The 14,851-nt window shown below is 57.9% G+C and overlaps 1 protein-coding gene across 2 annotated transcripts in view; it reads left to right on the forward strand.

The window, feature by feature from the left end:
- CARD10 (caspase recruitment domain family member 10) overlaps positions 1-14,851 on the forward strand; it is a 28,302-nt gene that overhangs the window by 2,648 nt on the left and 10,803 nt on the right. The window contains exons 1-12 of one of the 2 annotated variants that reach the window (XM_055328888.1): positions 324-405; positions 581-832; positions 1,671-1,808; positions 3,813-4,138; positions 8,091-8,288; positions 9,224-9,379; positions 9,936-10,061; positions 11,104-11,295; positions 12,466-12,600; positions 12,915-13,030; positions 13,915-13,943; positions 14,416-14,539. In XM_055328888.1, the coding sequence (XP_055184863.1) occupies positions 598-832; positions 1,671-1,808; positions 3,813-4,138; positions 8,091-8,288; positions 9,224-9,379; positions 9,936-10,061; positions 11,104-11,295; positions 12,466-12,600; positions 12,915-13,030; positions 13,915-13,943; positions 14,416-14,539 (1,775 nt within the window). In that variant the 5' untranslated portion in view covers positions 324-405; positions 581-597. Of the gene's footprint in view, positions 1-323; positions 406-580; positions 833-1,670; positions 1,809-3,812; positions 4,139-8,090; positions 8,289-9,223; positions 9,380-9,935; positions 10,062-11,103; positions 11,296-12,465; positions 12,601-12,914; positions 13,031-13,914; positions 13,944-14,415; positions 14,540-14,851 lie in introns of those variants that run through there. The other variant, XM_055328889.1, reaches the window with a different exon arrangement.

Genomic DNA, 14,851 nt, shown 5'->3' on the forward strand with positions numbered 1-14,851 from the left:
GACGCGGCCCCGCGGCCGGCCTGCGGGCGGGAAGGTGCGCGGCGGCGCGGCCGGGGGCAGCGTGCGTGGCCCGCCCCCGCCCCGCCCCGCCCTCCCGGAGGCCGGGCAGGTGTGGGCGGGCCGCCGGGACCCCGCGGGGCCGGGGCCGGGAGCGCCGGCGGGAAACAGGAAGCGGGGGGAGGCGCGCGGCCGGAGGGCCGGGAGGAGGGCGTGCGGGCGGACGTGCGGGCGGCTGGCGGGGCCGGACGCTGGGCCCGGGCAGCGCGATGTGGGGGGGCCCGGGCAGCCCGGGCGGCCGCGGGCACGGGGGCGGAGCCCGGGGCGCCGCGGACACCGCCCCCCTGCGCCGGCGGAGCCGCCGCCCGAGCGCGGACCCGGGAGTCCGAGGCGGCTGCGGCGTGCGGGGTGAGTCCCGGGTGAGCCGGGTGAGCCGGGGGTGCGTCCCGGGGCGGGGGCGCGGGGGCGCGGGGCGCGGGGGCTCCGGCCACGACGGGCGGCGGGTCCCGCGGCGACGCCCCGGGGGGTCGGCGGCGCGCCCCGCCCGGGCCCCCGGCTGACCCCGCGCGCCCCTGGCCCGCAGACCCCGAGGACGCGGCCATGCCGGGCGGGGCCGAGGCCGCAGAGGCGGAGGAGGAGGCCGGCGCGGGCTCGGGGTCCGAGGCGGAGGAGGACGCGCTGTGGGAGCGGATCGAGGGCGTCCGGCACCGGCTGACCCGCGCGCTCAACCCGGCCAAGCTGACGCCGTATCTGCGCCAGTGCCGGGTCATCGACGAGCAGGACGAGGAGGAGGTGCTGAGCACCTACCGCTTCCCGTGCCGAGTCAACCGCACCGGTGAGCCCGGGGGGCGCGCGGGGTCGGGCCCCGGCCGGGCTGAGCGCCCCCTCCCCGGGACCGGCGCGCGCAGCCCTGGCGCCGGAGGCCGGGTTCAGGCGCCACCGCCCTGCCTCCTGCGGGACCCCCGCCGCGACCCAGCGGCCGGCCGCGCGGTGCCCCGTCGGGCATCTGGGCTTTATCGGGCTTGGAGCTTCCTCCCACTTCCTGGGCCCGCTTGAGAGTGGGGAGCTGGATGTGGTCGCCAGTGCAGCCTAATCTGGGACCTCCGGGCACCTTTCCTGTGCCTTTGATGTCTTGGGTTCTCTCTGCCCTCTCCCTCTGTGCGCCACACATTCCTCGGAGAGCCGTTTTTCCTTAAGGGCTCAAGATCCGTCAACTTTGTGAGGGTGCCCTCTCCCACAGGGTGTGTCTTTGAACTAAAGTTAGCAAAGGGATGAAGCTCTAATGGTGGAATTTCAGGCATTGACCCGTTGGAGAAATAAGAGTAGTTTGCTTTTGGGGTAGAGGGGGCTCCTGTGTGCCACTGGAGAGGCAGGGAGTATTTGCTGGCCCTGTATCTGTGTGTTGAGGGGAGGGGGCAGGCTGGGGGTTGGGGATGGGTCAAAGCACAGGTGCCACGGCAGGAGGGTCCTGGCCTTCCTGGCTGTGGCAGACAGGCTCTCCCCACTGATGTGTTGAGACAGGCCCCTGTGTGTGTCACTGGTTCAAAAATCTGGGGAAATAAAAAGTCTGGGGAATGTGGGCCCTGAAGCACGGGGAGAGAAAGGGGGAGGAAGTGGCTAGGCACTGGGGGAAGCCCTGACCTTGACCCTGGGGCATCCCCTGCCACTCCTAGGGCGCCTGATGGATATCTTGCGCTGCCGTGGCAAGAGGGGATACGAGGCCTTCCTGGAAGCCCTGGAGTTCTACTACCCGGAGCACTTCACGCTGCTCACAGGCCAGGAACCTGCCCAGCGCTGCTCCATGATCCTTGGTGAGTGAGTCCGCAGTAGCTGCTGGCGCCTCGGACGCCAGTGCAGAGGTTCCTTACCTCATCACTGTCGGGAAGGCGCTTCCATTATCCCTGTTGAACAGATAGGGAAACCGAGGCACAGAGAGACCTGAAGCTGTTTGCCCAGGTTGATATTCTGATCCATTTAGTCTGAGTTCAGAGCCTGCACGTTTATCATGGCTCTTTCCTCCTAAAATTATTTTCAGACATGTATGTGTCAGGCGTACAGGGTTTGCAGTTTCCTGTGTAAATCAGATACTCTGGGCGACTTTAGAATAAAAAGAAAAGATCTTTACTTTTTCGTTTAGCTCTGTTTGGCTGGTGACAGTCGGGTGAGTCCTCTTTTTTCTTTGCATTTGCACACACACGCACACTCACACACGCATGGGGCCATCCTACATGAGTTGCTCCGGTTTTCACTTTCCCTGAGAACTGATTTTAGTGATTCTTGCACATTTGGTACACTTATTTGAAATGACCGCAAATGTTTATTAGTGATGCTGTGCCATAAGTCATTTAAGAGATCCCCTGTTCATGGACAGCCTGGTTGTTTCTAGTTTTGTGACATTTACCGATGATGCTGGGAACATCTTTGTATGTATGTGTATGTTTGTGCAAATGGAGGAGCTGATCTGGGAAGTAAAATTTTAAGTGTTAAATGAATACTTATCCCACCAGCAGTGTATAACGGCCCATTTTGCTGTACCCTCATGAATCCTGGGGATCACTTAAAAACATTTTTGCCAGTCTGATACATCAAAAATAGTATTTTAAGTCTGTACTTCATTGAGAGATGTAGTTCACAGCTTACTAGTTAGTAAACCTTGGGCAAATGACTTCCTGTGCCTTAGGGTTTTTTTGTCTTTCAAGTGGTTGTAGTAATAATACCTACTTTATACTGTTGTCATGAAATTAAATAAATTATTATACTTACTTGGCAAAAAGAATGAAACCAAATGTTCATGGCTACTATTATCATTATGGTTATACCAGTGATTGATGGTGAGTTGGGGTATATTTTCCTTTGTTTATTAACCAATTTTGTTTTGGAACTTACCTATTTGTAGTTTTTGCCCATATTTATTTGGTTTTTCTTTTTTTTTTAATTTTTTTTTTTTATTTACTTATGATAGTCACAGAGAGGCAGAGACACAGGCAGAGGGAGAAGCAGGCTCCATGCACCGGGAGCCCGATGTGGGATTTGATCCCGGGTCTCCAGGATCGCGCCCCGGGCCAAAGACAGGCGCCAAACCGCTGCGCCACCCAGGGATCCCTGGTTTGTTTTTTCTTATTGATTCATAGGAGCTCTTTGTATACTGGAGCTGTGAATCCTTTGTTAATATTTGTTATATTTTCTTCTGCTCTGCTCCTTACGTTTAATTTTTTTTTAATATTTCATTTATTTATTCATGAGAGACACACAGAGAGAGGCAGACACAGGAAGAGGGAGAAGCAGGCTCCCCATAAGGAACTTGATGTGGGACTCAATCTCGGACCCCGGAATCACACCCTGAGCCAAAGACAGATGTTCAACCACTGAGCCACCCAGGCATCCCTGCTTCTTACGTTTTAACTTTTTTGTTATAGCTTTGATTGTTTAGAAGTCTTAAACATTTTTATATGGATTTGTCCATTTTTTTCTCTTATAGCTCTTATTGACTTGTGGGAACTCTTTATATATTGTGGCTCGGAGTCCTGTTATATTTGTTATATTTCCTCCTGTTTATCTTTTAACTTTTTTTGTTACATTTTTTCCCCTACGTTGTTCATAAGTTAAAAAACTTTTGTATGGATTTGTCCATCTTTCTTCTTACAGGTTCTAAATTTTGTATCTTGATTAGGAAGGTTTCTCTACTCCGGAATTAGAAAACTACATTCCAGAATTGCCATGTAGTGTGTTTAAAGTCTGGGTTTTCCCGTGCAGGCTGCTCTCCCCCAGGATTTTATCTGCTTGGCTTGACCGCTTCTCTCCCCTGTCCCTGGCAGATGAGGAGGGGCCGGAGGGCCTGACCCAGTTCCTGATGACGGAGGTGCGACGGCTGCGGGAGGCTCGCAAGAGCCAGCTGCAGAGGGAGCAGCAGCTGCAGGCTCGGGGTCGGGTGCTAGAGGAGGAGCGGGCAGGCCTGGAGCAGCGGCTGCGGGAACAGCAGCAGGCACAGGAGCGCTGCCAGCGGCTGCGGGAGGACTGGGAGGCAGGCAGCCTGGAGCTGCTGCGGCTCAAGGATGAAAACTACATGATCGCCATGCGCCTGGCACAGCTCAGCGAGGAGAAGAACTCGGCTGTGCTGCGCAGCCGGGACTTGCAGCTGGCGGTAGGTGCTGGGGGTCGAGGGCCGGGTGGGGGAGGATGCGGGCTAGGGGCAACCTCTACCACAACTGCCTGCTGTGTGGTAGCTGGCCTGTGTCCCAGAGCCACCATCAGTTGGCCGCTGTACCCTGGGGCAAGTCCCTTCTCAGGCCTGTACCTCAGTTTCTCATCTGTAACACGGGGATGTTGGTAGCATTGACTTCATTGAGTTATGATGGTGGTTCTCAACTGGGGGTGACGTGGCCCACCGCCGGAAACACTTGGCTGTGTCTGGAAACATGTTTGGTGGTCACAATGAGCAGTGTGCTCTTGGTACCCAGCAGCCCGCAGTGTGCAGGACAGCCGCCTCAGCCAAGAGTTTTCCAGCCTAAGGTAGCCCAGTGCTGAGGTGAAGAAGCAGCCCTGGTTAGTGAGGATTCCAGGAGTTTAAAACCAAGAGTTTGAGATGCATGGAGGCCTGCGCCGCTGGGCTCAGACCTGTATTGTCGTGAGCCGCTGTCGTTAAGTGTGACCGTGCGACACCCAGATTATCCCACCGAGGCACCAGGCACCAGATTTTGTTTTGAAGCATAGACACCGAGGCTTGCGTCACGGAGGCCCTCGCTCAAGGTCACAGAGCCCTTGAGCCAGGGAGCAGCCCAACCTGGCTGCGCACCACATCGGCCAGCCCCGGCGCTGGCCCCTGCCCCATGACGACACTCTTTTGCCTCCTCCCATCCAGGTGCCATCTCACCTCTTCTGGGTGGCGCGTGTGGCTGCGCCATGTACAGGCCGAGAAACCGAGACTTGCCTTCTCGGCTCCTTGCTGGGACCTAGTGTGGGGGCCGAGCTGGAGTCTCGGTGCTGCAGGGAGTTGTCCAGAGGGCTTAGTGAGCCAGTGCCTATCGAGGATTTAACGGTGCCAGCAGCACACAGGACGCTCTCTCCACCGATACCTTGCGAGGCCCCCTGGGGGGGGTTCTGGCTGTGATTTGCAGCCCCCTCACCCATGAGCCTCCTGTCGCTGTGGTGCAGCAGGTATGCTGGGTACTCGTGGACGACGGGGGGCACATGAGAGGCCATAGGTACCGGTGTTGGGGTGTTTGGGGAAGAGAGTCCTGGTCGGGGACGTTGAGGCCGCTAGTTGAATGGCTACCAGGCCTGTTTGGGAGTGTAGGTGGCCGATGCAAGGGTGCGAGGTGACCGTGAGGCTGTCATCTGAGCATCGGCCTGGTGTTAGGTGTGAGATGGGGCTGTCGGAGGCCTGCAGACTGGCGGCAGCTTGAGCAGAGGGTGGCACTGGCACGGCTTCCTCCCTGTGCCTCTGTTGCCTTGTCGTCCTCATGGGAGGTGGCGGCTGCGGCTGCTGGAACCACGGTACCTGGTGTCCAGGCTCGGTCCTCAGTGCTTGCTCCGCACCAGCTCCTTGACTTCTTTAGCGGCTCCTTTGGGGCGGGTGCCGGGGGGAGGCACACTGTTAGTGCCCCGTTTCTGGATGAGGAAACAGGCCCTGAGAGGTTGGCTAGAGCATTCTCCCAGTATCCCAAGAGTGAAGGATTTCTGACTCTGCTGTCAGCACTGCTGGGGGTGGCCTAGGGTCCCCCCACTCTTCACCACATCTGCTTTTCCTGAAACATATGTGGGGTTTGCTGTGAGGTTTTCCTGGAAGAAAAGGGTCTGCTACTCAGGATAGTAGGACGGTCACCAGCCCAGGGGAGTCAGGAGGGGCATGGCTTGTTTCACCTTTGGGTTGGGTCCCCTGCAGTGGCAGAAGTGTGTATGTGCCTGGGCGGGGGGGTGGTGGTGGTGGTGGTGGTGTCGTGTGTGTGTGTGTGTGTGTGTGTGTGTGTGTGTGTGTTTGTGTACAGTTGTCTGGGGTTTCCTGCGTGTGGTAGGGGCATGAAGAACAGGAGGGGGAGGTGCCTCTGTGTGTCTGCAGGTCAGCTGCAGGTGCATGTTCTTAATGACCATCCCGGGTGAGGTCACCTGCCCCTGGGCAGATAGTAACTGCTTTTCCCTGGTTTAGGGAACGCAAGGTAAGGGATGAACTTCAACCAATAGATAAGATTTTCTTTAAACATAGTTAGCAGAAACTTGCCTTACTTTTTTGGAGCTTTTCTGCCAAAAAAGTAACAGAGGTGTCGCAGATGGAAACGAACAGAACAGCTGCTGATTCCTGTCTTGGCCGCTTGGGTCCCCTCTCCTCCATGGGCAGGTGTGTGGTGGCTGTGATTTAATACTGTGTTTTATAAGGTGCAAATTTAATGAGCTGTTATTTCTGAGCAACATAAACTTAAGGACCGAATGCTATAATTTTGTGCTCAGTGAGTTTGTACACCAGGATTAAATGTATCCGTGTTTCCTGGTGTTCAGGGAAGATTCCCAAGTGCCCTGTCTCTGAGCTCATCGGGGCGCCTGCTGGCCGCAGGTCAGGCCAGAGGCCGTGGTGTGTGGCTGCAGTTCGCCGGAGAGGGTGTGACTACAGCCCTTGTAACTAGCTGTCTTTCTCTGGTGGTTCACAAAGCATGTTTTGTGAGGGGAAAGGAATGTGAGAGTCATGAATTTCTTTTTGAGCCCTTTGTGGAGGAGGAGGGGAGCTGCCTGACCCAGCATCCAGACCCACGGGTGTGTGTGTATGTGTGTGGTGTGTGTATGTGTGTGGTGTGTGTGTCTGTGTGTATGTGTGTGTATGTGTGTGGCCCTGCCTGACTGAGGGGTGTGGGGCGACAGGCCATTTCCAAGAGAGGCCAGGGCACTCGTAGGGCACCAGACGTTGGCACGCCTGTGCAGAGCACCAGAGGTCATTGTGTCCTTATCCCAACAGTGACTTCATTTTGTGGCCTGCCACCTGCAGCTGCTCTTGTCACTGCCCAGCGCCCTTGGACCCCACATGGAAAATAACTCTGGCTGAGTGTGCTTATCATCCAGCAGACTGTGTGTGCATGTCACTCTGGGCCAGGCCGTCACGCAGCTGCCCACCTACCACCCTGGGCCAGCTTCTGGCTGCATGCACTAAACCGGTGACAGGTTGGGGTTCTGGGATTTTATTTTATTTTTATTTTTTTGTTTTATTATTTTTTTTTAAAGATTTTATTTATTTATTCATGAGAGACACAGAGAGAGAGGCAGAGATGTAACCAGAGGGAGATGCAGGCTCCATGCAGGGATCCCGATGTGGGACTCGATCCTGGGATCCTGGGATCATGCCCTGGGCCCAAGACAGATGCTCAACTGCTGAGCCAGCCACCCAGGCATCCCAGTTCAGGGATTTTATAGAAAGCTGTGATGGGATCCCTGGGTGGCGCAGCGGTTTGGCGCCTGCCTTTGGCCCAGAGCGCGATCCTGGAGACCCTGGATCGAATCCCACATCGGGCTCCCCGTGCATGGAGCCTGCTTCTCCCTCTGCCTATGTCTCTGCCTCTCTCTCTTTCTCTCTCTGTGACTATCATAAATAAATAAAAATTAAAAAAAAAGAAAAAAGAAAAAGAAAGCTGTGAAAACAGCCACCGTCACACCCCCTGGCAGTTCTAAAGCCAGCCTGTGAGAATTTGAAGGCCTCTACCCATCTGTTGTCTTAAAGGGGGGCCCATTTCACTGGTGAGGAGATCGAGGCACAGAGAGGGGCCGGGACTCACCCATGGTCACACTGAGTTGGAGGCGGAGCTGGGCCCAGGCCCTGGCTCTCTCTGTTGCTGGTACGGTCCTCCTCCTGTGTCTTCTTGGCACTGGGCTGCATCACCTGTGCTCAGTGTTGGAGCTATGGGACAGATGAGTCTGTGGGGGTGAAGTACCCCTGCCCACAAGTCCTTGAAGCAGATTCCCCGGGGACTCCCCAGCCTGTCCCTTCTTCATAGACCAGTCCGGGGAGGACTCCTGCTCAGGGAACCCTGGAGGCCACGGGAGACGGCCATGGCCTTGCTGGTGGCCCCTCCCCGGACTGTATCCCTCCTGGGGCTGATCCCTGTGTTGGGCCCCAGGTGGATCAGCTCAAGCTCAAGGTGAGCCGGCTGGAGGAGGAGTGCAGCCTGCTGCGGAGGGCCAGGGGCCCGCTCCCCGGGGCCGAGGACAAGGAGAAAGACAAGGAACCAGACAACGTGGACCTAGTGTCCGAGCTTCGGGCCGAGAACCAGCGGCTGACTGCGTCCCTGCAGGAGCTGCAGGAGGGCCTACAGCAGGTGCGCGGGGCCGTGAGGGGGTGTGTGCAGTGGGGGGGTGTCAGACAGCCTGCTGCTTGCTCATCCTCCTGAGGCCTGGAGAGTGAGGTTCTGGAGCTGGAGGCGGAATCCTGGCTGGCTCTTGTCTTAAGCTCTGAGTGGAGGGTCCTTTGTGCTGGGCTCTCCCTGGGTGTTTGGTCTGGGGCCTGTGGGTGGCCCCAAGAAGTCTCTGAACTTCCTGAAACTATGCACCTGATTTTGCATGTGAGCATTTTTTGTGGGGAGAGGCCTGCTGCTTCCCTCAGATTTGTAGGGGAGTCTGCAACCCTGGAAAGGTTCAGACCCCTGAAGTCTGGGTGGCCCTGAGGCTTGCCTGGTGTCCTGTGGCAGGTCAGTGGTGGGTCAGTGGCAGGGTGGGCCTGCTGCCTGGCCGATGCTCTACACAGGGAGTGGGGGATGGGAGTCTGGACTCTGCTGTATTTCATAGGGTTAGGGTGCCTGACTAGAGTGTGGGTCTCTGGGCTGCATCTCGGGCCTGTGGTCTATCCACTTGGGCCAGGCTCAGCCCCTGTGAAGATCCCTTGTTGATGTGGTTGAGGGGAGATAGGCTTTGGAAATAGCACTCATTGGCTGCCCTGGGCGGTGGGTGGGAGCCAGAGCAAGAGCTAGCGGGCCTGGTTTTTGTTTAGGAATAAAATTTGGGCCAACTTGTACAAGCACGCCCTCATCCACTTACTTCATTTCCACCCCCAGATGCTCCCTGGAGGGTGCTCAGGGCTGTGGGCCGCACCCACTCTACAGATCGGGAAACGGAGGTCCAGAGAGGTCAAGGCCCTTGGCCAAGGTGGCAGAGCCAGTGGGGAGGGGCTGAGGGCTGTGAATCCCCCTCCCTCCTGCCACAGTCACTGTGGGCCCCGGGCCTGAGGCTGAGGCAGCCTCTGAACTGTGATCCTTAGGAAGCCAGCAGGCTGGGGTCCCCAGGCTCAGAGCGCATCCTCCTGGACATCTTGGAGCATGACTGGCGGGAGGCCCAGGACAGCAGGCAGGAGCTGTGCCAGAAGCTGCATGCCGTGCAGGGGGAGCTGCAGTGGGCTGAGGAGCTGCGGGACAAGGTAGCAGCCCTCCTGCCCCCTACCCTGCCCCCTGCCTTGTCTCTGCTTTGTCCTCACCTTCCTCATGGCTAACAGCCTGGCTCCTGGAGAGGGGAGGGTGCTGGGCATCGCCATGGTGCTTTAACCCACTTGCTCGGGGCATCTGTTGTGTGCCAGGCACCATGCTAAGACATGTGCATCCATTTGTTCTCGAAAACTGAGATACACCAGCAAACAAAACAGAGCTTTCTGCCCCTGTGAAGGGTAAACTCTGGCAGGGGAGACCACAGTACTCTGTGCACATCTTCCTAAGTCAGTTACTTGACGGAGGAGAGGGTCAGCACTGTGCCAGAAGTGGAACAGCATGGTCAGGGAGGCCGAGGTTGGTCAGCAGGGTGTCGTTATTAGTGTTATCCCCATTTTATAGGGTAGGCACCCAGGGAGGTGAAGTCAATCTGTGGCCCAGGCTACCCAGCTGGGGAGGTTGAAGCTCAGGCTAAGCTGACCGGGTCCCCAGCCCTGTGGTCTGACCTGGGCACGTCCCGCCCCGCTTCACCCCACCCCGCCCGGCCCGCAGTACTTGCAGGAGATGGAGGACCTGCGGCTGAAACATCGCACACTGCAGAAGGATTGTGACCTGTACAAGCACCGCATGGCCACGGTCCTGGCCCAGCTGGAGGAGATCGAGAAGGAGCGGGATCAGGTGAGTCTGGATGCTGGTTCTCATATGAGGAGAAGTGGACGGGACTAGGATTGTAGCTGGAGGCTTTCATGGTGCAGGACTGGTTTGGGAGGGGCAAGTAGGCCTGCAGAAGCACAGACTCGGGCCCTTGAGCACTCAAGATCCATCAGCCTCACCCCCCCTGAGCACACCTGCCTCACTTGAGCCCCCCCCGTTCAGGAAGGCTGGTCCTGGCACCTATCGTTTCTGAATCCCCTGTGCCCTCCACATCAAGGACAAGGCTGATACAGGTTGGTGCTTGCAAATATTTGCCTGTGAAGAAATTCGCCAGAGTTCTGGCTCCCTGGGTACCATGGCCTTCATCTCCTGAGGCACAGGGCAAGCCATCTCCTGTAGGTCCCCCCCTTCCTTGTGGAGGGCTCTCCACGCAGGGGGATGGGCAGGAGGTTTTGTCCTGGCACCAAGTTCGAATCCCACTGGAGGAGTTGACGTCTACACATTAGAATGAGCCTCAGGGGCCCCTGGTGGGTGTGGGGAAAGTGCAGGTGACCTGGTGGTCTCGGGTGGGCCCAGGAACCTGTGCTGTCTCTGTCCCTACACTCTAACTGCGGCATTGGGTGACAGGTCCTGGCCATGGTCCAGCTCCCAGGGACTCTGGTGTTCATGGTGGGGACAAGCACTTTGGGTGCTATGTGCTGGGTTTGAATCTCAGCTCCTCCACTAGCTGGGATGCTGTGAGTCAAGCCGGGGCACACGGTGGGTTGCTCTCGGGAAATAGTATGACCCTGGACTGTGCACCTCCACCGCCCCAGGTTTGAATCCCAGCTCTGTCCCTGCTGGCCAGGCTGTCTGTAAAATGAGAATAAAGAGAACTTGGAAAGTTCCACCTTGGAGAGTTCGCATGAAGATTAAACGAGCTGATGTTTAGCACCCGGCCCGGCACCCAGGAAGTGCTTCGTACCCGTTTGCCCATGGTTTTGTTGCCTGCCCCTGTCCGAGAGGGTAGAGGGCAGGACGAACTGGGCCAGTGTGGCCCCTTCACCCCGCTGCCCGCTCTCCCCAGGCCATCCAGAGCCGTGACCGCATCCAGCTGCAGTATTCCCAGAGCCTCATAGAGAAGGACCAGTACCGCAAGCAGGTGCGGGGCCTCGAGGCTGAGCGGGACGAGTTGCTGACCATGCTCACCAGCCTGGAGGGTGCGAAGGCCCTGCTGGAGGCACAGCTGCAACGGGTGCAGGGCGGGCCCTGCCTAAAGGTGAGCAGGGTTAGGGGAACAAGGGTGGCAGTGGGAATGTTGGGCTTCTGGTGGGAGCTCCTGGCCAGGCTGGGAATGTGCAGGACCTGGTGGGAGACGTCAGCCCGGCAGTGGGGCTCCACGGGCCCCATGGGGAACCCTTAGCTGGGCATGGGACGATACTGGTCCTGGGAGGAAATCTGGGGGTTCTGATGGGACCCTCACCGTGGGTCAAGAATGTGCTGGTCTGGGGGAGCTCTCAGTTGGGGTGGGCTTGGTGTATCAGGAGGCAGGAAAGAGGTGCATGGGTTTCTGAGTCTGGGGTTTGCTCCTGGGGCACTAGGGGAATAATTTGATTTTGATTTTGGTTTTTGTGGACACTTGGAGACGTCCAGCTGCACAAGGGCCTGAAAGCCCCTCAGAGACCAGCTAGTTCAAACTGCTCATTGTATGATGATAGGGCCCAGAGAGGGTCAGGGGCTGGCACAAGGTCACACAGCCAGCCGGCACCCCTTTCAACCAGATACTAGTCCTTGGACCTCTGTCAGGATCTCTGCCTTTTCCTATCTTGGGTTTGCTTAAAGATGATCCCTTGGCCCCGTGTCTGGTGCATGGAGCCTGGAGGAATAGAACAAAGGAAGCGTGCATCCTTCACTTCTCACTTCTTGAAATCCTCAGTGGCTTTTCTGCTTTTAGGTAAAGACAAAGCCCCTTATTGCCTGCGAGGCCTGAAGAGTGGGCCCCTTCCTCCCTCTAACCTTTTTCTCTGGGTCACAATCTTTTAATTCCTGGACTGTGTCTCAGTCCTGCCTGAGGGCCTTTGTGCATACCATTCCAGCTGCCCAGACCATCCTTCTTAACTTTTATCTGTTCAACACCTACTTATCCTCATGTCCTCTGTCCAAACCACACTTTCTCTGGAAAGCACTGTGTTGCCCCCAGTAGGGTGGGCCGTTTGAGTGCCTTCCCCACCCTGAACACCTTCCTTCCCTCCTCCCTTGGTAGTTCGGGGTTGTTTCCTTTATCTGTCTGCTTGTTTACAGTCTGTCTCCTCTGGGCTGTGAGCTCCATGAGGGCAGGGATCCAGCTGTCTGGTTCTCTGCTGTGTCCTTGTTCCTGATATTCAGTAAATGACTGTGGCTGGCGCTTGTCCTGCCCTGCTCACCTCCACCCTCCTCCTTCCTGTCGCAGGCTTGTACCTCCTCCCATTCCCTGTGCTCCAACCTCAGCAGCACCTGGAGCCTCAGCGAGTTCCCCCCGCCACTGGGAGGCCCGGAAGCAGCTGGGGAGGCAGCTGTCATGGGGGGATCTGAGCCCCACACCTCGGTAAGATACCTGCCCTCCCCGAATGTGGCGGGTTCAGGGTGCGGATGCTGCTGGTGCTCACTAACACGCAGTCCTGTTTCACACGCGAGCACCTGAGGTGCCCGAAGGCTGACCACCTCATATAAGCTCGCCCAGAGCCAGCTCGGTGCTGGGCCTGGGTACAAGGAGACTTGGGACCCCCACTGCACACCCGCAGAGCCCTCCACCTCCACCCGGGGCCCTAATTGGTACCTATGGAAGGGGCACAAAGTAGGCACGTTAAGGTACAGGGGTCATGGTGGAGGTGACCCAGACCCTACTGTGGCCATTGGCAGGAGGAGGCCACAGACAGTGAGAAGGAGATCAACCGGCTCTCCATCCTGCCCTTTCCCCCAAGCGCTGGCTCCATCCTCCGCCGGCAGCGTGAGGAGGACCCTGCACCCCCTAAGAGGTAAACGGGGTGGGGAGAGAACAGTCAAGGCTCGAGGAGATGCTGCTGCCATGCCTCGAAATGGCCACCTCCCAGAATCCCCAGTGCCAGTGTCAGGGCCAGGCTGGCGCCTCCTTTGACTGCCTTAAATGGCTGGAGCTCTCATAATCGTGTCCTGGGTCAGGGGCTAAGCCAAGGCCAATGGGCGGAGTGGGCTGAGCCCCTGCTGAGCACTAGCCAGAGAGCCACTGGGGGGGCAAGCCTCAACCTTCCTAAACCTGGGGGGGGGGCCTAGGTGTTGGGACTGGGGAACGTGGAGGATGTTCCAAGGGGTTCGGGACCTCAGGCTAGAAAGCAGGCCCCGTGTTCAGTTACAAGCGGCAAATACAGTCCAGAAACACCAGGCTGTGTCTACTGGTGGTAAGACCAAGGGCAGGGGGACGGCCTGCCTCCTGGCATATGGTTCCCGTCTCAGTGGTGGCCCAGTACGTTGCCCTTAATGTATTCCCTTATGGGTGCCTATCCTGAGGCTGTGATCAACATGGGCGTGATTGATTGGACCAAAGAGTCCACCAGGACTGGGGTGTATGAGCATGGGAGCAGACATGGGAGTGGTGAATGACAAAGGCAGAAAGTAGGGGTGAGGTGAGGGGGTGAGAGGTCAGGGGAGGCCTCCAGGAGGCAGTGGCATTCCAGGCCAGGCCAGGGGGCATCCTAGGGGAAGGACGTTAGCTTCTTACCCTGTGAGTTTAGGGGAGCTGGTTGGCACAGCTGCCCTGGGATTGGGCCCCCCTACATGGGCTTGGGGGCTGCAGGACCTCTTGGTGGCCAGGGTGCAGGGGGAGCGGGTAGGGGAGGGCAGAGCATGCTCTGTGCCTCAGCTCCTGTCTCCCCCGCCCCCTCAGGTCCTTCAGCAGCATGTCCGACATCACAGGTAATGGCCCTCAGAGACTCCTTGGGGGGGCCTTATCTGGGGGTGGGGGGGATGGCTTTCCAGCCCACCTGAGGCCTACATGGCCATCTCTGCCCTCTTTCCTGAGGCCCCACTGTGCCCTGGGCCAGGCAGGGTGGCTGTGCTTGGGAGGACCCTGGGGAGTTGGGCCTCACCGCTCACCTTGAGCCCAGGCCTGCTCCTCGTTCTCACACCTGGCTGTGCCATATGGGCTCCCCGGTCCCAGCCTGCCCTCCATCCTCTCCTGGGGAACTGAAGGGTCATTCTGGGGCTGGCCCTGGCCCAGCCCTGAGCCCAGTGGGTCTGGTGTGCTTGGGGCCTCAAACCTGCCAAGGTCCTGGGCAGTCCCTGGGCTTGAGGGGCTCACCCCTTCCCATGGGCCCTGGCTTGCCCCGATTTCTTGGTCTGGCATCCCAGAGCCTCAGTGCCCCCTCACCGCCCCCCCCCCCCCCAGGGAGTGTGACGCTTAAGCCCTGGTCTCCTGGCCTCTCCTCATCCTCATCCTCTGATAGCGTGTGGCCTTTGGGGAAGCCTGATGGCCTCCTGGCCAGAGGCTGTGGCCTGGATCTCCTCAACAGGTACTGTGGCTGCCTGGGGGGGTGGGGGTGGGGGTGGGGGAGGCAGATGGGGGACTTTGGGGGACAAGTGGGGGGGGGGAGCAGCGGCTAAGCCAAAGCCTCATGCAACTGTAAAATATTCAGGTTTTCAGACAGACACCTGGGATTCAAATCCCATCACTGTTTCTCATCTACTTGGTGCCCTGGGCTGGTCACTTCTCTCTCTGGGCCTCAGTTTCCTCTGCTGAAGGTGGCCCGTGATCTCTTCTGCATGGGGGTGTTTGGGGATCTAGGACTTGAGTCAGTAAAGCACCCTGCTCTGCCAGACGTGTC

The sequence above is a fragment of the Nyctereutes procyonoides genome, unplaced genomic scaffold (genome assembly GCF_905146905.1).
Source record: "Nyctereutes procyonoides isolate TBG_1078 unplaced genomic scaffold, NYPRO_anot_genome, whole genome shotgun sequence".
Lineage (NCBI taxonomy): Eukaryota > Metazoa > Chordata > Mammalia > Carnivora > Canidae > Nyctereutes > Nyctereutes procyonoides.